The sequence below is a fragment of the Pelophylax lessonae genome, assembly GCF_965119305.1.
Source record: "Pelophylax lessonae genome assembly, chromosome: 9".
In the NCBI taxonomy this organism is placed as follows: Eukaryota; Metazoa; Chordata; class Amphibia; order Anura; family Ranidae; genus Pelophylax; species Pelophylax lessonae.
The window spans coordinates 259,271,347-259,297,960 of NC_138776.1; the positions used below are offsets into that span (position 1 = coordinate 259,271,347).

Genomic DNA, 26,614 nt, shown 5'->3' on the forward strand with positions numbered 1-26,614 from the left:
TGTCTTAGAAAACACATTGTACGGAGATTTGTGAAATGGTAGAGACATAATTACTAACACACTCATTCATACAACCACACCAACGCTGATTGAACTGGATAGACTAATGTCTTTATTCAACCTTACCAAACTTTGAAACTATAAAACAAAGAAAATAAAATGACTGGGTTGACTATTCCTAGGCCACCCCTCCACCTGGGAAGGTCAAACACATTCTGCTGGATGAGGTTTAACCTATTTTTCCATAGAAGAGGCAAAAGACAGCTGTAGACCCTAGTGCAGGGGTCTCCAAACTTTCTGAACTAAGGGCCAGTTTACTTTCCTTTAGACTTTGAGGGGGCCGGGCTGTGGCCAGTGTAAGTAGAAAATACCCTGGCATCAATGGAAGTAAAGAATGCCCCATCGCTGGTATTAGTGGGAGAAACAATGCCTCATTATTGGTATCAGGGGAAGGAATAGTGCCCCATCATTGGTATCAGTGGGAGGAATAGTGCCCCATCATTGGTATCAATCGGAGGAATAGTGTCCTATCATTGGTATCAGTGGGGGGAATAGTTCCCCATCATTGGTATGAGTGGGGGGAATAGTGCCCCATCATTGGTATCAGTGGGAGGAATAGTGCTCCATCATTGGTATCAGTGGGAGGAATAGTGCCTCATCATTGGTATCAGTGGGAGGAATAGTGCCTCATCATTGGTATCAGTAGGAGGAATAGTGCCCCATCATTGGTGTCAGTGGGAGGAATAGTGCCCCATCATTGGTAGCAGTAGGAGGAATGGTGCCCCATCATTGGGGTCAGTGGGAGGAATAGTGCCCCATCATTGGTATCAGTAGGAGGAATAGTGCCCCATCATTGGTATCAGTGGGAGTAATAGTGCCCTATCATTGGTGTCAGTGGGAGGAATAGTGCCCCATCATTGGTATCAGTGGGAGGAATAGTGCCCCATCATTGGTATCAGTGGGAAAAATAGTGCCCCATCATTGGTATCAGTGGGAAAAATAGTGCCCCATCATTGGTATCAGGAGAAGGAATACTTCCCCATTATTGGTGTCTGTGGGAAGAATAGTGCCCTATTGTTGGTATCTGTGACAGAATTTATGCCCCATCGTTGTTGTAGAAGGAATAGTGCCTTGTATCAGTATGTCACAAGGACCTGATAAAGGCAAGCAAAGGGCCACATCCAACCTCCGGGCTACAGTTCAGATGACGATGAGGAGATGGGTATCGTTCCACGCCCTGTGAAAGAGAGACCTGTGGAGAGAGGAAGATTCACCTTAAAGTCTGCAACAACCAGGAGGGAGTTTGATCCCTACATCACCCATGACACTGCAGAGGTAGCACAGCAAGCAGGTACAGTGTGTGAAAGGTGGTGATTTGAACTTTAATAGTGACAATGGGCTTGCTGAGGGTTGTAGTGCTATGGGCAGTCAGCCCAGACCCATAGACAATATACAGCATGCAGTGAAACCTGATGCACCTGCTAAAAAAACTTTACATTTAAATACAATTGGCGGGAAAGCTAGAAATAACTGTGAGCTTCTGGGGGAAGAGTCTGCAGAGAGAAGCACCATGGACATTGTGGAGGCTTTGGCTGGATTAGATACAGCGGCTGTTCTTGAGAATGGTGGAGGAGATGCTGGGAGCAGGGTTGCCAACCTGTTTGGGAGTATACAGTAGACAGGACTGTATTTGAACCCAGGAAAGCAGCTGAGTAGTCAGAGCAGGGGGAGGGGGTGGGTTTTGTCTCTACTGCCTTAATGACTGCAATGGTTGCTTGATTCCTCATCAGCAGGTGTGGTTGTGCCTAAGGACAATGCTGCAATTGCTGGTGGTGTGTCTGGGAGGAACATATGTGCTGGTGCTGCTGCAGGATCTGGGAGAGGGGAGTGAGCAGGGAAGGAGCATGGAAATGTTTTATCCTTCTCACTATTTAAAAGTAGGAATGTTGTGCAGCTTCAATGGGAGGGTGATGGTATTCCTCCACATAGGAGGGCAGTGGTGGATAGGATTCTGCGGATGGATTTTAGACCCGCAGATATCTTTGCCCTGATCAGTCCATCTGGTTCCTATGAGTACGATTTGTCTTTTATCCATCCGGAGTCTTTGGACATATTTTGGGAATGGTATGAGCATGTGTGTGATATGAGCATGCCTGCCGGACTGGAAAGGGCTCACTCCCAAGGTTGTGTCACGCCAGCGACTCATTAAAATGTTGACAATTCTTGTCCGCAATGAGTCCATACCACAAGGGGATTTATCCATATGATTGAGGAGATATGGAGGCATCCTGAGCCCCTTGAAGAAAATTGTGGATGATCAGGGAATATGGATGGGGGCGCTCTGTGCAGCTAAAACTGAGAGTCAGTGACAATGTAATCCATTATCTGCCATCCTCAGCTTTCCTGGGGAGGGACCGGCTGACCATCTTCTATCCAGGCAAGCCAAAGCTGTGTAACAAGTGTGGGGATAAAGGGCACTTTGCGTCCTCCTGTCCAGTAATGAAGTGTCAGGGTTTAGGGCATTTGACAAGGGATTGTAACATTATAAGGTGCAACCTGTGCAATGCGGTGGGGCATCCTTATAGTCAGTGTCCTGAGGCAATGCACAACCAGCCTGAGCTCATAGGAGAGTTCTTCTGCCCAGTGTGCCAGTGTCTTACAAGTCTGTGTGTTTTCTAGTATGCCTGTGTCTTCTCAATCTGTGGTGCCCCAGTCTGTGCATTGGCTTAGTGTGTCACTGTCTTCCCAGTCTGTATCTAAGGTATCAGTTACTGAGAATGTGTCCAATCCCTCTGTGTCTTCCAAAATTGCAGAGGCAGCTAGAGATGCTAAGGCAGGGGCATCAAGTGCAGTGCCAGTCCCCCCCCCCCCTCGACATTGCAGGGCTTCTATTCAGGACCATGGGGTACGGAGGAGTGGGGAAAATGGTGAAGAGGCTGGCCTGGTGGTAGATAAGGTAAGGAAGAGTGAGGGAGGAGGAGGGGTGAAGGGGAGGGTAATAGTGGGGAAACTTCCGGTTTGTCCAAGGTTGATACGGAATAGTTGGAGGAGAAAAGGAGGAAGGGCAAAAAAAGGAAAAAAAGGTTTTCAATTCGGGGGGTGGGGGGCAGGACCTGCGCCTGATCAACATCTGTGATCCCCAGATGAAATGGGACAGAAAATGCCTCTTTACAAAGATTAAGCATTTTCTTTTTATGGCCCAGCAGGTTATCTTTGGAGGTGACTTCAACACCATTACTAGGTCTAAAGACAGGAGAGTTTTCAGAGATAAGCTGGGCTATGACAGCCTTGTCCTGAATGCAATGGTTAGGGAAGCAGATCTGCCAGATGTGCAAATTAAGCGCTGCCCAGACAGCACGGGGTTCACTTTCCAGCGAGGTAATAGTCAGAGTAGGATCGTTTTTTTTTTTAAAGGTAGACTCTACTTTTTTGGCACCTGTGTGTTGGGCGGTGGAGTTTTCTGATCACTGTATTCTATCTGTGACTCTAAATGCCTCAGGCGTGCCACCTAGGGAGAGGGGTATCTGGAGATAGAAGCACTTTCTCAGCTGTGTTAGCTGTCGGGGAGGCCTTGGAGCGTTGTAGGACTGCTGGTTGGGGTAAATTTCTGCTGACATTGGATCAGGCTAAGGCCTTTGATAGGGTTAATCATAAGTACCTATGGCTCCTTCTTGGCAAGTATGGCCTGGAGGGGGGTTTCATTGATTGGCTCAAGATTTTGTACAAAGGGGCTGAAAGCTTTCCTCTGGTTAATGGTTGGGTTGGGCAACCTTTTGTAGTTGGCTCAGGTGTGCGTCAGGGGTGTCCTTTGAGTTCTCTGCTATATGCGTTTGCAATCGACCCCTTCATTTGAAGGCTAGAGGGTGGACCATTGTGTGGGGTACCTTTAGGCATCGCTGGTGAGCCTCCTTTGAAGGTTGTGGCTTATGCTGATGACGTTTCTGATTTTATCTCTGGGACTGGGGAGGCGCAGGAGGTGGTCTCAGTGATAAGGCAGTTTACGGTAGCATTAAGGTTCAAAGGTCAACCAGGACAAGTGTGAAGTTTTCTGGATGGCCGTGGTAGTTGAGAGCTTTGTTCTCCCAGATTACTTCCTAGAGCTCCAACAAAAATTTAGAGTTCTAGGCATTGAATTTGGCCCAGGTGACTATGGTCATGAAAATTGGGTGAACAGGCTGGAGAATGCCGTTGCCAAGGTGGCGAGCTGGAAAGGTTGGCAGTTTTTCTTAAGGGAAAAGGTTGATCTGATCAAGGCTTACCTGATTCAGATTTTTCTGTATGCCAGTTATACTTGCATTTACCAGTGTTTCTCTATATCAGGATCTATAGTTGTTACTTCCAGCTGTTATGGGGGAACAGAATAAACCTTATCAAAAAGAATTGTGACTTACCTTCCTAGGCGGGAGGGTGGTCTAGGAATGATCAACCCTGTAGTCTTTTTCTCTCTGATGTTTGTAATGTACAACCTGGGTAACATGTTGGCAGAGAGACCACCTATGGTGGGTATTTTCCAGTCCTGGTTTAGGCCCTTTCTGCGAAGTTGGGAAAATGGTGGGCCAGTGAAAAGCCTGAGGGTCAAGCATTGTAAGCTCCCGGCTTATGTTGCCCCATGTTTGAAAATCTTTTGGCAGTGGCAAGTAATGGCAGGGGAAGTCAGATCTCTTCCAAGGAAACTTCTTGAGAAGTGGATCATGAGCTCTGCTTTTTGCGAACCACTGGCCTTCAGGGATTGCCCAAGCCTGGCTTTGGGGGAGGGTTTGCGATTGATTAATTTGGAGAGAATCCCAATAAAGTTTAGGGATCAGACTTGGCTCGCTTTCCATGGAAAATTATATGTGAAGGGCAACCTGAAGTTTCTTTCTATGAGTGATCGGGGCTGCCCGAGAGTAGAGTGTGGAGGAGTGGTGGAGTCCATGGAACATTTTCTACTTTGGTGCCCTTTTAATATAGAGGTGTACAAGAGGGTAGGGAGGGCTCTGAGTGTACCCTTCCTCCCCCATATGAGTTATGCAGAGTGGGTGTATGGGGCATTCCAGACTCGTCGGATCATGATTTGGAAACACTTTTTTTAGTTAGTCTAGTAGTCCGTTATTTCACGTGGAGTGCACAGTGCCAGGTATCCTTACGGAGTAAAATCCTCCCTGTCGAAGGTGGTGGTGCAGAACATCCTGGGTGAGGTTGGGAAGATTCGGGGTCTTGAGAAAGACAGGTGGCAGCAGGAGGCCTGGATAAAGGCGTGGAGGAATATCAGGACTCTGTAGCTACTGCCTTTGATCTCGGGGTGGGAGGGGGGGCGGCTTTTTTTTTCTGTCCTTGCTTCACTCCTCTAGATTTTCAGATAAAATATATTTTTGATAAAAGGCTACATGCATGGTGACGGTGATGTTCCTTAGTCTGACTCTCTCGTAGAGTTTATGCTGTGCGGAATTTGGTTTATTTATTATGTTCTTGTTTGGTTTTGTATAGTTATATTCAATTATTTTGTAAATATGTTATTTATTAATTTATTTATTATGGTTTTATTGTATATAAGTTGTTGTTTTTAAGATTTTTTCAATAAACAAAATTAACCCCTCATAATGGGCACAGCAGGTTTACAGACTCAGGAGAGGGATGGTGGGAACCCTTTATAATGGGCACAGCAGGTGTACAGACTCAAGAACTAGGCACATGGTTGGTGGGAGCCCCTCATAATGGGCCCAGCAGGTGTACAGACCCAGGAACTCAGCACAGGGATGGTGGAGAACCCCTCATAATAGGCACAGCGGGTGCACAGACCTGGAAACTCAACACTGGGATGGTGGGAACTCCTCATAATTGGCACAGCAGGTGTACAGACCCGGGAACTCAGCACAGGCATGGTGGAAACCCCTCATCGTGGGCACAGCAGGTGTACAGATGCGGGAACTCAGCACAGGGATGGTGGGAGCCCCTCATAATGGGCACAGCAGGTGTACAGACCCGGGAACTCAGTTCAGGGATGGTGGGAACACCTCATAATGGGCACAGCGGGTGTACAGACCCGGGAACTCAGCTCAAGGATGGTGGGAACCCCTCATAATGGGAAGAACAGGTGTAAGGACCCGGGAACTCAGCACAGGGATGGTGGGAACTCCTCATAATGGGAAGAACAGGTGTAAGGACCCGGGAACTCAGCACAGGGATAGTGGGAACCCTTCATAATGGGAAGAGCAGGTGCACAGACCAGGGAACTCAGCTCAAGGATGGTGGGAACCCCTCATAATGGGAAGAGCAGGTGTACAGACATGTCAAACTTTTGACTCTTTAAAGTCGGTTCATCCAACTTACCAAATGTAATCACCAATCATCTAAGAATTATTATCATTTCGAAAAAATAAAGAGAGCTGAGTATTGTAGAGTGCGGAACATTTGTTGTTTTTATTTCGAAAATCAGAATTAGTGATTACCAAGAAAACTAAGCTAGAATCTACATCAAGTATTTTATAACTGAAGAACCAATTATAAAACGTATCCATGATTGGTTGGACCAATGACAAGCCGGCTTTTTCCGTGAAACATTAAAAAGAGCCATAATGTAAATACTGTAGACTGATATCTACCAAAAGAAGTGTTGTCCATTTATGGTCATATCTGGCCATGTATTAGCACAGTTTAGTTGTATGGTGCGGTCTGTGTGAGTGCGGGACCGAGTCAGCACTGTATGTTTAGCTCATCATAGTACTAAAATTTAATTCCAGAAGGCCTGGACCTACCAAAAGTCTACCCGAAAACCTCAGAACCTTTTTGCTCCGCCCCCACACCCATCTGATCCTGAACTCTTAAGTCTGCAATAAGAGTGTTACATTTCCCGCACGCTAAACATGAAAAAGGGCATTCATCTGTGTGAATTCTCCAGTGTGCAACAACTTATCCTTTCGTATTGAAACATTTCCTACACTCTGAACATGAAAAAGGGCATTCACCTCTGTGAATTCTCCAGTGTGCATCAACTTATCCTTTCGTATTGAAACATTTCCTGCATTCTGAACATGAAAAAGGGCATTCACCTGTGTGAATTCTCCAGTGAGTATATACTTTTCCTTTCGTATTGAAAAATTTCCCACACTCTGGACATGAATAGGGAAGCTCACTTGTGTGAATACTCTGATGTCCTTTTGTATTGAAACATTTCCCGCACGCTGAACATGATTAGGTACACTCACCCGTGTGACTCCTCTGGTGTATAACAAGTAGTCCAGTTGTAACAAAACGTTTCCCGCACTCTGAACATGAAAAAAGGGAGTTCACCTTTGTGAATTCTCTGGTGTGTATCAACTTGTCCTTTCATATTGAAACATTTCCCGCACTCTGAACATGAATAAAGGAAGTTCACCTGTGTAAGCTCTCTCATATATGTAAGAAGTAATGAGTTTTTTGTAAAAGATTTCCCACACCCTGAACATGAACTCTCTGGTGTGCATCTGTGTGAATTTTCTGGTGACCTTTTGTATTGAAACATTTCCCACACTCTGAACATGATTAAAGAGAGTTCACCTGTGTAAGTTCTCTCCTCTATGTAAGAAGTAATGAGTTTTTAGTAAAAGATTTCCCACACCCTGAACGTGAACTCTCTGGTGTGCATCTGTGTGAATTTTCTGGTGCCCTTTTATATTGAAACATTTCCCACACTCTGAACATGATTAAAGAGAGTTCACCTGTGTAAGTTCTCTCCTCTATGTAAGAAGTAATGAGTTTTTTGTAAAAGATTTCCCACACCCTGAACGTGAACTCTCTGGTGTGCATCTGTGTGAATTTTCTGGTGTCCTTTTGTATTGAAACATTTCCCGCACCCTGAACATGAATAGGGACGCTCACCTGTGTGACTTCTCTAGTGTATAAAGATGTTTTTTCTTCTCAGTGAAACATTTCCCTCACTGTGAACTTGGATAGGGACGCTCGCCTGTGTGAATTCTTTGGTGTGCAACAAGGTGTGCTTTCCTAAGGAAACATTTCCCGCACTCTGAACAAGAATAAGGACGCTCCCCTGTGTGAATTCTCTGGTGTTTTCGAAGGTCACCTTTCTGACTAAAACATTTCCCGCAATCCGAACACTGAAAGGGTCGTTCGCCCGTGTGAATTCTCCGGTGTTTTATAAGGTCTCCTCTCTCGATAAAACGTTTCCCGCACTCTAAACATGAATAAGGATACTCTCCCTTGTGAATTTTTTGGTGTGAAACAAGGTGTCCTTGTCTAATGAAAGATTTCCCGCACTCTGAACATGAAAAGGGGCGCTCACCCGTGTGAGTTCTCTGGTGCGAAACAAGGTTCTCCTTGGTAATGAAACCTTTCCCGCACTCCGAACATGAATATGGACGCTCACCTGTGTGAATTTTCTGGTGTTTTTGCAGATCTACTTTCTGAATAAAACATTTCCCGCAATCTGAACATGGAAAGGGGCGTTCACCTGTGTGAAATTTCTGATGTTTTCTAAGGTCCCCTTTCTGAATGAAACATTTCCCGCACTCTAAACATGAATAAGGATACTTCCCTGTGTGAATTTTTTGGTGTGAAACAAGGTGTCCTTGCCTAATGAAAGATTTCCCGCACTCTGAACATGAAAAGGGACGCTCACCTGTGTGAGTTCTTTGGTGGGAAACAAGGTTTGCCTTGGTAATGAAACATTTCCCACACTCTGAACATGAAAAGGGGCGCTCGCCTGTGTGAGTTTTCTGATGTACAAGAAGGCCTCCTTTTTCACCGAAACATTTCCCGCACTCTGAACACGGAAAGGGACGTTCACCCGTGTGACTTCTCTGATGTTTACGAAGGTCTCCTTTGTAAATGAAACGTTTCCCGCACTCCGAACATGAATAAGGATATTCGCCTGTGTGAATTTTCTGGTGCGCAACAAGTTGTGCATTCGTTACAAAACATTTCTCGCACTCTGAACACGAATAGGGACGTTCTCCCGTGTGAATTCTCTGGTGTTTAACAAGGTGTCCTTTGATAACGAAACATTTCCCGCAATCCGAACATGAATAGCGACGGTCGCCAGTGTGATATCTCTCGTGTAAAACCAGGTGTCCTTTTCTAATGAAGCTTTTCCCGCACACTGAACATGAAAACGGACGCTCGCCCGTGTGAACTCTCTCGTGTATAACGAGCAATGAGTTTTTTGTAAAAGATTTCCCGCACTCTGAACACGACAATGAACGTTCACCTGTGTGAACGCCTTTATAGCTTGAAAAAGATTCATTAGACGTAGATGGATCTGCTGAAGTATCTGTGCTCTGAGATCCCAGAGTCTCGCTATTTGATCCGTCAGAAGGTTCCTCAGGATTAGAGGGATCCATCGATCCCCCCAATTGGTAAGGTCTGGAATGCATATTTTGAGTAACGGGATTCACTCCTGGAGAATATTGTACAATGTTATTATCTTCTGCTTTATAATCTGGAGATACAATGAGATGTTCCTCAGAGGTATTCCGGATATATTGTCCACCTGTTGGGAAACAATGTTACAATAAATGTTATACGTATTTTCCAAAACCAATGGAGATGGACCTTTCATATGGTGTACAGTATATCCTCCTCATTTGTTGGGAACATGACATTATATTGAGGAATGGAGATGGACCTTTCATATGGTGTACAGTATCTCCTCCTCATTTGTTGGGGAACATGACGTTATATTGAGGAATGGAGATGGACCTTTCATATGGTGTACAGTATCTCCTCCTCATTTGTTGGGGAACATGACGTTATATTGAGGAATGGAGATGGACCTTTCATATGGTGTACAGTATCTCCTCCTCATTTGTTGGGAACATGACGTTATATTGATGACCTTTCATATGGTGTACAGCAGCCATCATTAAATGGCGGCCCGCGGACCAAGAGCGGACCGCACAGTGCTTCCGCCCGGACCGTCAGGCCACCACCTACGAGCAGGCATTGGTTTGCTGGGATCGCGGGTGTCCCAGCAACCAGTGACATCCACGCCCCTCCACTTCTGACTGCTCGCGGTGTACGCTCTCACTCCCAGCCGAGCCGCGAGTTAGGGGTGTGACGTCTCGTGCACGCCCCGCCTCCCTGCTCCTCACTGCAGCTCCCGGGTCTTTCACTCCCCGCCGGGCCGCGAGTTAGGGGCGTGACGTCTAGTGCACGCCCCGCCCCCTGCTCCTCACTGTGGCTCCCGAGTCTCTCACTCCCCGCCGGGCCGTGAGTTAGGGGCATGACGTCTCGTGCACGCCCCGCCCGCTGTTCCTCACTGGGGCTCCCGGCTCTCACTCCCAGCCGGGCCGCAAATTGGGGCGTGACATGTGCGCCCCGCCCCCTGCTGTTCGTGGCTCCTGTCTCACACTATGCAGTATGTTTCGTATTTTCTGCCCCCCGCAGCCTCCTGACTCCTGCCTCCTGCCTCAAAGGTATGTGGGGCACATTTCAAAAGGGATTGCTGATCAGAATATTTTTTAAAGTGCACACTGTTGGGCATATTTTGTTAAGGGGCACATTTTGTTGTGCCCATCAGAGTTCCCTATAAGTGCTCATTAGCATGCTACACTATTTATTTTACGTTAAGGGGCATGCTGATGGCCACATTTTATGTTAGGGGGCACTCAGATGGACATATTTTATGTTAAGAGCAACGCTGATGGGCACGTTTTGTTGTGCCCATCAGAGTGCTCCTTATTTTATGTTAAGGGTCACGCTAATGGACGAACTTTATGCTAAGGGTCACGCTGATGGGCATATTTTGTTTTGTCCATCAGAGTGCCCCTAACATTAAATATGCCCATCAGCGTGCCCCTTAGCATAAAATAAGGGTCACGCTGATGGGCACATTTTATGCTAAAGGTCACGCTGATGGGGAAATTTTATGCTAAGGGGTACGCTAATGGGCACATGTTACGTTAAGGGGCACGCCGATGGACATATTTATGCTGTGGGACACACTGATGGGCATATTTTAGGTTAAGGGGGCACACTTATGGGCACAATTTATGTTAAGGGGGCACACTGATGGGGACAACTGACGAAAGGGGGCACTGTGATGTGGACAACTTATGTAAAGGAGCACTGTGATGGGGACACCTGATGTAAGGGGGCACTCTGATGGGAATGCCTGACGTAAGGTGGCACTGTGATGGGGACACCTGATGTAAAGAAGCACATTGATGGGGACACCTGATGTAAGGGGGCACTCTGACGGGAATGCCTGAAGTAAAGGTTGCACTGTCATGGGGACACCTGATGTAAAGGAGTACTGTGATGGGCACAGACTTGAGATTCGGACCTCGGCCCAAAGAAAATTATAGCGACCGGACCTCCTTGAATTTTAATTCATTACCCCTGGTGTACAGTATCTCCTCCTCATTTGTTGGGAACATGACGTTATATTGAGGAATGGAGATGGACCTTTCATATGGTGTACAGTATCTCCTCCTCATTGGTTGGGAACATGACGTTATATTGAGGAATGGAGATGGACCTTTCATATGGTGTACAGTATCTCCTCCTCATTTGTTGGGAACATGACGTTATATTGAGGAATGGAGATGGACCTTTCATATGGTGTACAGTATCTCCTCCTCATTTGTTGGGAACATGACATTATATTGATGACCTTTCATATGGTGTACAGCCCTGGTCCTCAACCCTGGTCCTCAGGGCCCACTAACAGGCCAGGTTTGCAAGATAACTGAAATCCATCACAGGTGATATAATTTGCTGCTCAATGATTGCAGTACTCTAGTCTGCATCTCCCCAAGGTAATACCTAAAATCTGGCCTGTTAGTGGGCCCTGAGGACCGGAGTTGAGGACCACTGGTGTACAGTATCTCCACCTCATTTGTTGGACACATGACTTTAGATTAACCACTTAAGCCCCGGAAGATTTTACCCCCTTCCTGACCAGGCCCTATTTTGCGATTCGGCACTGCGTGACTTTAACGGACAATCGCGCGGTCAAATGAAATTGACGTCCGTTTTTTCCCACAAACAGAGCTTTCTTTTGGTGGTATTTGATCACCTGTGCGATTTTTACTTTTTGCGCTATAAACAAAAAAACAGCGACAATTTTGAAAAAATAATATTTTTCACATTTTTTTATATGAAATTCCCCCCCAAAAAATGTAAAAATCTAAATTTAACATTTTAGGCCAATTTGTTTTCTGCTACATATGTTTGGTTAAAAAAAAAAAAAAAAATTGCAATAAGCGTATTTTGATTGGTTTGTTCAAAAGTTATTGCGTTTACTAACTAAGGGAAAGATTTTTGTCTTTTTTTTTTTTTTTTAACAAGTAATGGCGGCGATCTGCGATTTTTTTTTGCGGGACTGCGACATTGCGGCGGACAGATCGGACCCTTGACTGACATTTTTGACACTTTTGGGGGTACCAGTGACATTACTACAGTAATCAGTGCTATACATATGCACTGTTACTTTAAAAATGACACTGGCAGGGAAGGGGTTAACTTTATTGGTGAGGCAGGGGTTAAGTGTGTCCCTAGGGGTGTGCTTCTAACTGTAAATGGGCGTGGCTAGTGATGTAATCACAGAGACATACGCTACTACATAGCGGGATCGTATGATCTCTGTTATTACACCGGGGAGAATGACAGACGGCTTTGTTTACATCAGCCGCCTGCCTTTCTCCCTCTCCACGGGGAGATCGCGAGTCACACGCGTGGACATGTTAGGGAACGAGTGGGGGCGGGAGCGCGCCCCCGGCGGCGCGCTCGCCCCTTAGAGGCTCACGGGCTAGCGACGTAGCCCTACGTCACTTTGCCTGTGAGGGGCTGACCGCCGCCGTAAATAGTCGTGCGGCGGTCGGCAAGTGGTTAAGGAACGGAGATGGACCTTTCATATGGTGTACAGTATCTCCTCCTCATTTGTTGGGAACATGACATTATATTGAGGAATGGAGATAGACCTTTCATATGGTGTACAGTATCTCCTCCTCATTTGTTGGGAACATGATGTTATATTGAGGAACGGAGATGGCCCTTTCATATGGTGTACAGTATCTCCTCCTCATTTGTTGGGAACATGACGTTATATTGAGGAATGGAGATGGATCTTTCATATGGTGTACAGTATCTCCACCTCATTTGTTGGGAACAATTGGGTCATGTGGTGAATATGATTGCCTTCTTCTGAAACCTACAGTAGTCAAAGATGTCAGATGATCGCAGTGAATGGCAAAGACTGGAGCCAAGGGGGTAGCATAATCCAAAAGACAGGCAGGGTCAAGGCTGAAGGTGGATAGTACATATTCCAGGGACAGGGTGAGGTCAGGGCAGGCAGCATACTAGAGTGTATTGCATATATTCCAAACGATGTAACATTGTTATATACTTTATAGTCATAGAAGTAAAATGAAAATGTGAACTGTTTCTCCATTTAATGTTTATTACTTACGTAGGTCTATATGTAGAGAAGATTCCTCCTCTTTAATTTTCACAATCATTTCCCCCTCCTCCATAGACTTCTGATCTCCACTCACCAACATCTCTTCTTCTTCCTCTTTAACCTCAACTTTGATGTATTTTAATGCTTCATCCTAAACCCCAAAGATGATAGAACACATTTGTAAAAAGGGACAAGAAGTTACATAGAAGAATATCATCTCATAGGTCTATAATGTTCAGTCCAATCTACCTGATGATGTCATCTCAAAGCCTGGAATACATTTTTGGATCTACATAGTTAGTTCCAATTACCTGATGATGGTGGGGGATGGTGTGATCTTCCTGTGTGGAATCCCGGGAATACAGAGGACGGGGACATCTCTCTGGTGGGTTCCCATTACTGGATCCATCTGTAGGAAACACACACACTGACTGAATACATTGTTTCTATGTGTTTATCAGATGATGGGGGATCTAGGTGGACCCTCCGTACTGCTCTCTCCTTTACAATAAAGTCTCCTCTTACCCGGTGATGTGAGGGGCGGCTGATTCTCCATCATGACGTCCTTGTAGAGATCCTTGTGTCCTTCTAAATACTCCCACTCCTCCATGGAGAAATAGACAGTGACATCCTGACACCTTATAGGAACCTGACACACACAATGATACAGTCACCATCCAGACACATTCCTTGTCTGTTACTGGAAAATGTCCCAGAATTCCCAGCACCGCTCACCTCTCCTGTCAGCACATCAATGATCTTGTTGGTGACTTCTAGAATCTTCTTGGCACTGGTTACCTCTGTTGTCAGGTAGTGAGGTGGAGGCACTGTGATGGGTGATGTCCCGTGAAGACAGCCACTGGGTGTTAAAGGGTCACCAGATAGTTTCTTCTCTACTGACCTGATTCTGCACGTTATACTCTCCTGACCTCTGCACTCTGAGTGTTACAAGCTCTTGAACCATAGCAGAGTAGGCTTAAGTTTTATTAAACCATACCTTTTGATCATCTCCCTTGCTGTGCCCTATTACCTACTGCCCTGTGGATCAGCTTACCTTGCCATGCCTTACTTTTGCGCTATGAACTGTTTCCCCCTTTGCTGTGCTAGATTTCCTCTCTATGGATGCCTAACCCCTGCTGTGGCTTTCTACTTCCCTGAGGATCGCCTCTCCTTGCTGTGCCATTCTTCTACTCCAAGGATCTTTGCCCCTTGCTGTGCCCCACTGCTATCCCATTATCTGTTTAATGCCCATTGCTACTCGGTCTCCCTATGCTGTGTCCCAACACCACCCCTCTCGTACACCCAAGTCCCTCAATAAATACCCGCTTCTGTGTAAATTGCCTCTCTGTGCTCCTAGTTCATCACTGTGACACTCTAGAATTCAAGGCCCAACTACCTCAGGTTTTTATAATGACCACAAAATGTTGGATAAATGGTTCTATATTTAGGATGTATCTGGTCTATAAACCAGAGGCTCTGGATGGACAGTTGGATAAATGGTTCTATATTTAGGATGTATCTGGTCTATAAACCAGAGGCTCTGGATGTACAGTTGGATAAATGGTTCTATATTTAGGATGTATCTGGTCTATAAACCAGAGGCTCTGGATGGACAGTTGGATAAATGGTTCTATATTTAGGATGTATCTGGTCTATAAACCAGAGGCTCTGGATGGACAGTTGGATAAATGGTTCTATATTTAGGATATATCTGGTCTATAAACCAGAGGCTCTGGATGGACAGTTGGATAAATGGCTCTATATTTAGGATGTATCTGGTCTATAAACCAGAGGCTCTGGATGGACAGTTGGATAAATGGTTCTATATTTAGGATGTATCTGGTCTATAAACCAGAGGCTCTGGATGGACAGTTGGATAAATGGTTCTATATTTAGGATATATCTGGTCTATAAACCAGAGGCTCTGGATGGACAGTTGGATAAATGGTTCTATATTTAGGATGTATCTGGTCTATAAACCAGAGGCTCTGGATGGACAGTTGGATAAATGGTTCTATATTTAGGATGTATCCGGTCTATAAACCAGAGGCTCTGGATGGACAGTTGGATAAATGGTTCTATATTTAGGATGTATCCGATCTATAAACCAGAGGCTCTGGATGGACAGTTGGATAAATGGTTCTATAGTAACTTGGGTAGGGTGAACATCTTGAACGCTGCTAATCTGCCTGTCCAGGATAGCTCGAAGTTGGATAGAGCCTGCAGTTCATTGGACATCTGCGTTTTGAATGGAGCATAGTTGACTTGGAATACATTTTGACCGACTTGGTGAGGTTTATACCCAGATAGCTGATACCTGTATCTGCCCATCTGTACGGGAACGTTTTGGACAAAAGGCTTCTGGTGGTTTCGTCTATCTCTAGGTCTAGGATATTAGATTTGGCTTCATTGACTTTATAGAACGAGATTGATCCGAAATCTGATAGGATTTGTTTAATTCTGGGCAGGGGATAAATGGCTCTATATTTAGGATGTATCTGGTCTATAAACCAGAGGCCCTGGATGGACAGTTGGATAAATGGTTCTATATTTAAGATGTATCCGGTCTATAAACCAGAGGCTCTGGATGGACAGTTGGATAAATGGTTCTATATTTAGGATGTATCCAGTCTATAAACCAGAGGCTCTGGATGGACAGTTGGATAAATGGCTCTATATTTAGGATGTATCTGGTCTATAAACCAGAGGCTCTGGATGGACAGTTGGATAAATGGTTCTATATTTAGGATGTATCCGGTTCCGGTCTATAAACCAGAGGCTCTGGATGGACAGTTGGATAAATGGTTCTATATTTACGATGGATCTGGTCTATAAACCAGAGTCTCTGGATGGACAGTTGGATAAATGGTTCTATATTTAGGATGTATCCAGTCTATAAACCAGAGGCTCTGGATGGACAGTTGGATAAATGGTTCTATATTTAGGATGTATCTGGTCTATAAACCAGAGGCTCTGGATGGACAGTTGGATAAATGGTTCTATATTTAGGATGTATCCAATCTTTAAACCAGAGGCTCTGGATGGACAGTTGGATAAATCGTTCTATATTTAGGATGTATCCGGTCTATAAACCAGAGGCTCTGGATGGACAGTTGGATAAATGGCTCTATATTTAGGATGTATCTGGTCTATAAACCAGAGGCTCTGGATAGACAGTTGGATAAATGGTTCTATATTTAGGATGTATCCGGTCTATAAACCAGAGGCTCTGGATAGACAGTTGGATAAATGGTTCTATATTTAGGATGTATCCGGTCTATAAACCAGAGGCTCTGGACGGACAGTTGGATAAATGAAAGAGGACGAACATGACGGGGGGGGGGGGGGTTACTGGGTGTAAATATAAAATATTTAATTACCTCCTCTACTGCCGGTTGCAGGAATATCTCCCTCTACTTCCTCCCACCTCACCTTTCACCTGGAAGTTGCTATTTATAGATGACATCATTTCCTGTCTCTGCGTTACACGGACATTAGACAAGATCTCTACCTTGTGGAGGAAATACAGACTGCAGCCTTCCTTTTTTTAAAAAAAATACATTGACAAATGCTTCTTCTGCTGCGTTCTTAAAAAAGCCACTGAATGAAACCTTCCCACTGTTCGGGTCACAAGAATCTTTGATTGCTAGGATGCCTTATTCTTGATCAGCTGCAAGTTTAGAGATCTGCGGAGGCAGTTTTTTTTTTTATTCCCTTTTTTTTTCTATTGGTTGAACCCAAAGGTCTAACCGTGTGCCAGAACCATTATAATATTGATTTTAAAAAACAAAAGGTGGAGATGTCCTTTACCCTATTAAGTGCCACCATCTTAAGGTATAGGTTGGTGGCAGCGGTGGCTTTGACACCCAACTCCCAGTAGCTGTATGCGTTCTTCACAAACTGTCTGCTGGCTTTCTGCTGGAAGTGATTTGGTCGACTGTAAAGGACACCAGATCCCTTTCCCAGGATGCCTGATATCCCATTAAACCTGTCAAAGGTATTTAAGGACAAGCAGGTGTACACATCCCATAGCTCGGCACAGGCATGGTGGGAACCCATAATAGTACCGTAGGGACAGCAGGTGTACAAACCTGGGAAATAAGCTTGGATGCTGTGTACTCCTCATAATGGGCACATCAGGTGTACAGACTCAGGACAGGGATGGTGGAAACCCCTCGTAATGGGCACAGCAGGTGTACAGACCCAGGAATTTAGGGCAGGGATGGTGGGAACCCCTCATAATGGGCACAGCAGGTGTAAAAACCCAGGAACTCAGCACAGGGATGATGGGAACTGCTCATAATGGGCAAATCAGGTGTACAGACTCAGGAACTCAGGACAGGGATCGTGGGAACCCCTCATAATGGGCACAGCAGGGGTACAGACCCATGAACTCAGCACAGAGATGGTGGAAACCCCTCATATTGGGAACAGCAGGTGTACAGACCTGGGAGTTAAGCACAGGGATGTTGGGAGCCCCTTATAATGGAAACAGCAGGTGTACAGACCCAGGAAATTGGCACAGGGATGGTGGGAAACTGCCATTCTGCTCCTTGACAGTGAGGTATGAGGTCGCTGGTTTCTTAGCTCGTGTGCTCCCAGAACCTGGGGGCTAGAGTTGCTTCTCTGCCCCAGGAGGGACGCTGGATGCTGGGGAGGACGCCAGCGGGGGGCCCCCTGGATAGGCCTATGACTAGGCCTCAGTCTGTGGAAGATACTCGGCCTAGCCCAAGGAGAGATACCAGGAAGTCTATATTAACCAGTGCACTGCAGGTCTGCCTTGCTCTTCAACGTTGTTTGTTAGCTTGTGTTCCTGTCTGCCGTGTGCTACGTCTACCTTGCTGTGTACCGATTTTGGCTTGTCTCTGACTACTCCTTTTTGCCTGTGACCCTGACCTTTGGCCTGTCCCTTGGTTACCCTCGTCTGCCTGACTGCCCCGACCTCGACTTACCTATCACTATCTCTTGTGTCCTGAGTGGCTGCTTCCCCTCTCTCCCTACGGAGCGTGACCTGGGGGACCCCAGGGGCCGCAACCTGGGTCCAGCTGCAGCGAAGTCCATCCTCACCATTAGAGGCTCTGGTGAACACCTGCTGGGCCTTAGACTCCGCGCCCTGGGGAATCTTCAGTCAGCTATTGGGTTCACTACCTTGTGGTGCACCTCTGTCCCCAACAGGGTGCAGTTGTCACCTGGCCACAGGTGACCTGATACTCTCTCTGTGTCAGGGTTTAGGGCAGTGATGGCAAACCTTGGCACCCCACACCCCAGATGTTTTGGAACTGCATTTCCCATGGCACTCAACCACACTGCAGAGTGCATGAGCATCATGGGAAATGCAGTTCCAAAACAACTGGGGTGCCAAGGTTTGCCATCATTGGCTTAGGGCATTTGGCAAAGGATTGTTACATTATAAGGTGCAACCTGTGCAATGTGGTGGGGCATCCTTATAGTCAGTGTCCTGAGGCAATGCACAACCAGCCTGAGCTCATTAGGGAGTTCTTCTGCCTGGTCAGGGAGAATGCTCAGAGCTCAGCAGCTTGGGTGCCAGCAATTCCCTCTGAGTCTGTGCCAATGCCCAGTGTGTCAGTGTCTTCCCAGTCTGTGGTGCCCCAGTCTGTGCATTTGCCTAGTGTGCCTGTGTCTTCCCAGTCTGTGCATTTGCCTAGTGTGTCAGTTTCTTCTCAGCCTGTATCTAAGGTATCTGTTACCGAAAATGTGTCCAATCCTTCTGTGTCTATGTCTTCCAAAATTGCAGAGGCGGCAAGAGATGTTGAGGCAGGGGCATCAAGTGCAGTGTCAGTCCCACTCCCTCGGCATTACAGGGCTTATACTAAGGACCTAGGGGTAAGGAGGAGTAGGGAAAATGGTGAAAAGGCTGGCCTGGTGTCCATTTGGTCTCTTGCGGCCGAGCCTTACAGCGGGGTTGCGGTCCTTTTTTCCGGTATGGTATCGTGCCGAAGGGTAATTGCGGTAGAGATTGGGAGATGCATGATTTTGGATGTCTCTGTGAGGGGGCAGGACCTGCGCCTGATTAACATCTATGGTCCCCAGACGAAATGGGACAGGAAATGCCTCTTTACGAAGATTAAGCCTTTTCTTTTTACGGCTCAGCAGGTTATCTTTGGAGGTGACTTCAACACCATTACTAGGTCTAAAGACAGGAGAGGTTTCAGAGATGAGCTGAGCTATGACAGACTTTTCCTAAATGCACCAGTTAGGGAGGTAGGTCTGGTAGATGTGCAAATTAAGCGCTACCCAGACAGCACAGGGTTAACTTTTCAGCAAGGTAATAGTCAGTGTAGGATAGATAGTTTTTTTTAAAGGAGGACTCTACTTTTTCGGCACCTGTGTGTTGTGCGGTGGAGTTTTTCGATCACTGTATTCTATCTGTGACTCTGAATGCCTCAGGCATGCCACCTAGGGGAGGGGTATCTGGAGATTGAATTTGGCCCTCCTGGATGACGAGGAAGTAAGATAATCCTTTAAGGATTTTTTTCAGGCACAGGTAACTATCCTAGAATTTTGCAACAGTAAGTCAGAATGGTGGGAGCTTATAAAACAGCGGACTGTTCGGCTTTTCAAGGCCACAGGGAGAAAGAGACAGCAAGATAAGTATATCACCTACCAGCATTTCCGGAGGAAACTTGACAGCCTTGTTTCGAATGCAGGAGCAATCTGGGGCGATCTCTGAGGGGCACCTCCTCCTGAGGAGACATTAATATGACCGGCAAGCCTCTTTGGTTCAGGACAGGGACTATGGGAAATACCATTCATCTGACCCTTAACAGAACTGTAAACAGAGCGTAGCAGTTAAGATGGTCAATGGCCTGAAGGACAGTACTGGCTTTCTGACGAAGTCTAGGTCAGGGATCCTGGAGGTCGTCAGGTCATACTATGCTGTTCTCCTGGGAGGAAGGAACCTTGATCGGGCAGGGATGTTACATTTTTTGGACTCTTCACCAGGTCTGGAAAGTAATGTTAGTTTGATGAATTCGGCAAATGAAATCACTGCAGACGAGGTGATCAAGGCTATTGATAAACTAGCCATCAGGAAAAAGCCAGGGCCATGTTTTCGGATGATCCTGGCTTCATACCTTGTCCCCTATTGGCTCGCAGGTGAGTGACGTACCCATGCGTCACTTTGCCTGCACGGGGCTGACCGCCGCAGTATATGTACTTGCGGCGGTCGGCAAGCGGTTAAAAGTGTACTGAAATAGAAAATGATCCATTGACTCCACCACCCCTCCACACTCCAATCTCGAGCAGCCCCGATCAATCATAGAAAGAAACTTCAAGTTGCCCTTTACATATAGTTTTCCATGGAAAGTATAGCCAAGCCTGATCCCTAAACTTCATTGGGATTCTCTCCAAATTAATCAATCGCAAACCCTCCCCCAAAACCAGGCTTGGGCAATTCCTTTAAGGCCAGTGGTTCGCAAAAAGCAGAGCTCATGATCCGCTTCTCAAGAAGTTTCCTTGGAAGAGACCTGACTTCCCCTGCCGTTACTTGCCACTGCTGAAAGATTTTCAAACATGGGGCAACATAAGCTTATCATGCTTGACCCTCATAATGGGCAAAGCAGATGTACAGACCCGGGAACTCAGCATAGGGATGGTGGGAGCCCCTCATAATGGGCACAGCAGGTGTACAGACCCGGGAACTCAGCATAGGGATGGTGGGAGCCCCTCATAATGGGCACAGCAGGTGTACAGACCTGGGAACTCAACACAGGGAGTGTGGGAACCCCTCATAATGGGCACAGCAGGTGTACAGACCCAGGAACTCAGCTCAGGGATGGTGGGAACTCCTCATAATGGGCACAGCGAGTGTACAGACCTGGGAACTCAGCACAGGGATGGTGGGAACCCCTCATAATGGGCACAGCAGGTGTACAGACCCGGGAACTCAGCACAGGGATGGTGGGAACTCCTCATAATGGGCACAGCAGGTGTGGTTGGAACCCATCATAATGGGCACAACAGGTGTATAGACCCAGGAACTCAGCACAGGGATGCTGGGAACCCCTCATAATGGGCACAGCAGGTGTACTGACCCAGGAACTCAGCACAGGGATGGTGGGAGCCCCTCATAATGGGCACAGCAGATGTACAGACCCGGGAACTCAGCATAGAGATGGTGGGAACTCCTCATAATGGGCACAGCTGGTGTACAGACCCGGGAACTCAGCACAGGGATGGTGGGAACCCCTCATAATGGGCACAGCTGGTGTACAGACCTGGGAACTCAGCACAGGGATGGTGGGAACCCCTCATAATGGGCACAGCAGGTGTACAGACACGGGAACTCAGCACAGGGATGGTGGGAACTCCTCATAATGGGCACAGCAGGTGTGGTTGGAACCCCTCATAATGGGCACAACAGGTGTATAGACCCAGGAACTCAGCACAGGGATGGAGGGAACCCCTCATAATGGGCACAGCAGGTGTACAGACTCTGGAACTCAGCACAGGGATGGTGGGAACTCCTCATAATGGGCACAGCAGGTGTGGTTGGAACCCCTCATAATGGGCACAGGATGTGTACAGACCTGGGAACTCAGCACATGGATGGTGGGAACCCCTCATAATGGGCACAGCAGGTGTACAGAAAGAAATAAATCATATTCATCGTCGCTCAACTAAAAATTATAATAATTTCCAAAAAAAGAAGAAATCTGAGAGCAGAGTATTGGAAAGTGTGGAGTGTTCTTGTTTATTGTAGAAAATCAGAATTAGGGATGCGCAAGCAATAAAACCTAAGCCAGAATCTACAGTAAATCTTATATAACTGAAGAAAATAAAATTTATCATTTATTGGTAGGACCAATGAAAAGCCGTCTTCTTCGGTATAACATAGCAAGAGCAAATCAGGTGTGCAAATCTGTAACTGAAATATTTCCCGCACTTTGAACATGAATAGGGATGCTCACCTGTGTAAATTCTCTGGTGTTTTAGGCCACATTTCTGAGTAAAACTTTTCCCGCACCCTTAACATGGAAAAAGTCATTCACCCGTGTGGATTCTCTGGTGTTTCTGAAGGTCATCTTTCCGTAGAAAATGCTTCCCGCACTCCGAACACGAATACGGACGCTCACCTGTGTGAATTCTTTGGTGTGTAACAAGGTGTCCTTTTGTGATGAAACATTTCCCGCAATCTGAACATGAATAGGGGCGCTCACCTGTGTGATTTCTTTGGTGCGAAACAAGGTTTCCTTTGGTAAGGAAACCTTTCCCGCACTCTGAACAGGAATAGGGACGCTCGCCTGTGTGAATACTCTGATGTTTACGAAGGTATCCTTTGTCAGTGAAACATTTCCCGCACTCTGAACATGAATAAGGACGCTCACCTGAGTGAATTTTTTGGTGTAAAGCAAGGTGTGCTTTCAAAACAAAACATTTCCCGCACTCTGAACACGAATAGGGGCGCTCACCTGTGTGAACTCTAAAGTGCGAAACAAGGCTTTCTTTCATACTGAAACATTTTCCGCACTCTGAACATAAATATGGACGCTCGCCAGTGTGAGTTCTGTAATGTACAAGAAGGCTTCCTTTTTCACTGAAACATTTCCCGCACTCCGAACACGGAAAGGGGCGTTCGCCCGTGTGACTTCTCTGATGTTTACGGAGGTCTCCTTTGAGAACAAACCTTTTTCCACACTCTGAACATGAATAAGGACGCTCACCCGTGTGAGTTCTCTGGTGAATTAGAAGTTGTCCATTGGTAGCAAAACATTTCCCGCACTCTGAACACGAATAAGGACGCTCACCTGTGTGAATTCTCTGGTGTATAACAAGCTGTTGATTCCTAGCAAAACATTTTCCGCAATCGGAACATGAGTAGGGGCGCTCGCCTGTGTGAATTCGTTGGTGTAACACCAGGTATGCTTTGGTACTGAAACCTTTCCCGCACTCTGAGCATGAAAAGGGACGCTCGCCCGTGTGAACTCTCTCGTGTATAAGAAGTAATGAGTTTTTTGTAAAAGATTTCCCGCACACTGAACATGACAACGAGCGCTCTGCTCTGTGAACTCCTTTTTGGCCTTGTAAAGAAGATTCGTTAGGAATAGAAGGACCTATGGAAGTATCTGTATTGTGAGATATTAGAGTCCTGGTGTGTGATCCGTCAGAAGTTTCCTCAGGATTAGAGGGATTCCGGACATAGTGTCCACCTGTTGAAAAACAATTTTACAATAAATGTTATAAGGATTTCCCACATCTTGCATTCAGGAGTCATATATGTTGGTCTACGGACCTTTCATATGGTGTACAGTATCTCCTCCTCATTTGTTGGGGAAATGACGTTATATTGATGACCTTTCATATGGTGTACAGTATCTCCTCCTCATTTGTTGGGAACATGACGTTATATTGAGGAATGGAGATGGACCTTTCATATGGTGTACAGTATCTCCTCCTCATTTGTTGGGAACATGACGTTATATTGATGACCTTTCATATAGTGTACAGTATCTCCTCCTCATTTGTTGGGAACATGACGTTATATTGAGGAATGGAGATGGACCTTTCATATGGTGTACAGTATCTCCTCCTCATTTGTTGGGAACATGACAACTTATGGAAGAATCGAGATTTTCCTGCCATATGGTATACAGCAGTGGTCACCAATTTGCTAGATAGAAGAGGCCTGATGTATGGGCCTATACTCACCAAAGGGCAACTCTTAACCACTTAAGCCCCGGAATATTTTACCCCCTTCCTGACCAGGGCCTATTTTGCGATTCGGCACTGCGTGACTTTAACGGACAATTGCGCGGTCGGCGACACTGTACCTAAAACGAATTTGACGTCCTTTTTTTCCCCACAAACAGAGCTTTCTTTTGGTGGTATTTGATCACCTGTGCGATTTTTTGATCATGCGCTATAAACAAAAAAATGAGCGACAATTTTGAAAAAATAACAATATTTTTCACATTTTTTTTATATGAAATTCCCCCCCCCCCAAAAAAAAAAAATGTAAAAATCAAAATTTTTTAACATCTTTGGCCAATTTCTGCTACATATGTTTGGTAAAAAAAATCGCAATAAGCGTATTTTGATTGGTTTGCGCAAACGTTATTGCGTTTACTAACTAAGGGAAAGATTTTTGTTGTTTTTTTTTTTTTTTTTTTTTAATGAGTATTGGCGGCGATCTGCGTTTTTTTTTTTTTGCGGGACTGCGACATTGCGGCGGACAGATCGGTCCCTTGACTGACATTTCTGACACTTTTGGGGGTACCAGTGACATTACTACAGTAATCAGTGCTATACATATGCACTGTTACTGTAAAAATGACACTGGCAGGGAAGGGGTTAAATTTATTGGAGAAAAAGGGGTTAAGTGTGTCCCTAGGGGCGTGCTTCTAACTGTGCAGGGATGTGGCTGTTCATGTAACAGCAGAGATCTATGGTCCTACATAGCAGGACCGTATGATCTCTGCTGTTACACTAGGGAGAATGACAGGCGGCTTTGTTTACATTAGCCGCCTGCCTTTCTCCCTCTGTAACCGACGATCGCGAGTGACCGGCGGACATCGGGTCCGCCGGTCACTCGCACGGAGGTGTCCGTGAACGAGCGGGGGCGGGAGCGCGCCTCCAGCGGCACGCGCTCGCCCCCTATTGGCTCACAGGCTAGTGACGTACCGGTACGTCACTTTGCCTGCAAGGGACTGACCGCCGCAGTATATATACTTGCGGTGGTCGGCAAGTGGTTAATATTTATTGTATGTAATGCTACAGAAAACGGTCAAGACCATAAACATATTACTGTAGATAGCAAATAAACAATACCCCAACCTCAACTGCAATTTCAGCTTCTAGTGGCGGATGACCGGTGCCCTGGCTATAGTTCTCCCACACTCAAAACCATCAGATCCATAATGACATCCGCCAACTTGGAGTGGTCCATAATATCCAATTCTTTATTTGTTACATAATAAAACATACTGGTATCAACGCGGTTTGGCCACAACGAACTGAGCTAGGTTACTACCAGTGTGCTTTAGTATGCAGCCAATAAAGATTCGGGTTTAATGGACCACACCGAGTTGCTAGCTCGATGTCATTATGGATACTACAGTAGATGGTCAGAGACTGTGGCAATGAAGTAGCAAAGCATCCTCAACCATGGAGTGAGGGATGGGAGTCTTAGTCACACTGCAAGGAACATTCACCCAGTTAGATACAGAACAAAACCCAGGATCTGAAGGTACTTTGCCAAGAGGATGTGGATTAACCGCAAAAGTAGGACCTATCTCCAGGTGGTCAGGCCACAAAAAGGCCTTCAGATGTACTCTATCCCCAACAGGGGTACCTACAGCAGCATTCCAGCATGTTTTAAGCACTAAAGAGTATTCTAGGGATAGGCTAAGATCAAGAAAGATAGAAGACTAAAGCGTATTCCAGGGACGGACTGAGGTTAGGAAATAAAACAAACCAAAGAGCATTCCAGGGACAGACTGAGGTTAGGGCAGAAAGCAGACTAGAGGGTAAAACAGTGACAAGCTGAGGTCAGGGCAGGCATCAGACTAGAGAGTATTCCAGGAAAAGGCTGAGGTCAGGGTGGGCATCAGACTAGAGAGTATTCCAGGAATAGGCTGAAGTCAGGGCGGGCATCAGACTAGAGAGTATTCCAGGAATAGGCTGATTTTAGGGCAAAAAGCAGACTAAAGAGTATGCCAGGAATAGGCTGAGGTCAGGGCAGGCAGCAGATTATAGAGTATTCCCAGGAATAGGCTGTCAGGGCAGGTAGCAGACTATAGAGTATTCCTGGAATAGGCAGAGGTCAGGGTAGGCAACAGACTAGAAGGTAATCCAGGAATAGGCTGATGTTAGGGCAGAAAGCAGACTAAAGAGTATGCCAGGAATAGGCTGAGGTCAGGGCAGGCAGCAGATTATAGAGTATTCCCAGGAATAGGCTGTCAGGGCAGGGAGCAGACTATAGAGTATTCCTGGAATAGGCTGAGGTCAGAGCAGACAGCAGACTGAAGTGTATTCTCAGAATAGGCTGAGGTCAGGGCAGGCAGCAGACTATAGAATATTCCTGGAATAGGCTGAAGTCAGGGCACGCAGCAGACTAGAGAGTATTCCAGGAATAGACTGAGGTCAGGGAAATAGCAGCCTAGAGAGTTTTCCAGGAATAGGCTGAAGTTAGGGCAGGCAGCAGACTAAAGAGAATTTCCGGAATAGGCTGTGGTAAGGGCAGGCAGCAGACTATAAGAGTATTCTTGGGAACAGGGTGAG

At 46.1% G+C, this 26,614-nt stretch overlaps 3 protein-coding genes across 3 annotated transcripts in view; 1 reads left to right on the forward strand and 2 right to left on the reverse strand.

The window, feature by feature from the left end:
* Nucleotides 1-26,614, forward strand: part of LOC309564412 (uncharacterized protein) — a 1,531,146-nt gene that overhangs the window by 502,479 nt on the left and 1,002,053 nt on the right.
* On the reverse strand, nt 7,859-14,265 carry LOC309562654 (uncharacterized protein). The gene is made up of 5 exons (XM_082266928.1): nt 14,111-14,265; nt 13,901-14,024; nt 13,687-13,784; nt 13,385-13,526; nt 7,859-9,463 (listed from the first exon to the last, which is right to left on the reverse strand). Exons 2-5 carry the CDS (start codon nt 13,983-13,985, stop codon nt 7,893-7,895), a joined length of 1,896 nt encoding a protein of 631 aa, XP_082123054.1. The 5' UTR covers nt 13,986-14,024; nt 14,111-14,265; the 3' UTR covers nt 7,859-7,892.
* Nucleotides 22,378-25,705, reverse strand: LOC309563445 (uncharacterized protein; the record flags this gene model as incomplete). Its single annotated transcript, XM_082267838.1, has 2 exons — nt 22,378-23,544; nt 25,690-25,705. 2 exons carry the CDS (start codon nt 25,703-25,705, stop codon nt 22,379-22,381), a joined length of 1,182 nt encoding a protein of 393 aa, XP_082123964.1. The 3' UTR covers nt 22,378.

Coding starts and splice junctions, on each gene's coding strand:
- LOC309562654 (XM_082266928.1), bottom strand. CDS start 13,985: ATGGAGGAGTGGGAGTATTTAGAAGGACACAAGGATCTCTACAAGGAC. Junction 13,785..13,900: donor GCCGCCCCTCACATCACCGG/GTAAGAGGAGAC, acceptor TGTTTCCTACAG/ATGGATCCAGTAATGGGAAC. Junction 13,527..13,686: donor CCATCCCCCACCATCATCAG/GTAATTGGAACT, acceptor TTTGGGGTTTAG/GATGAAGCATTAAAATACAT.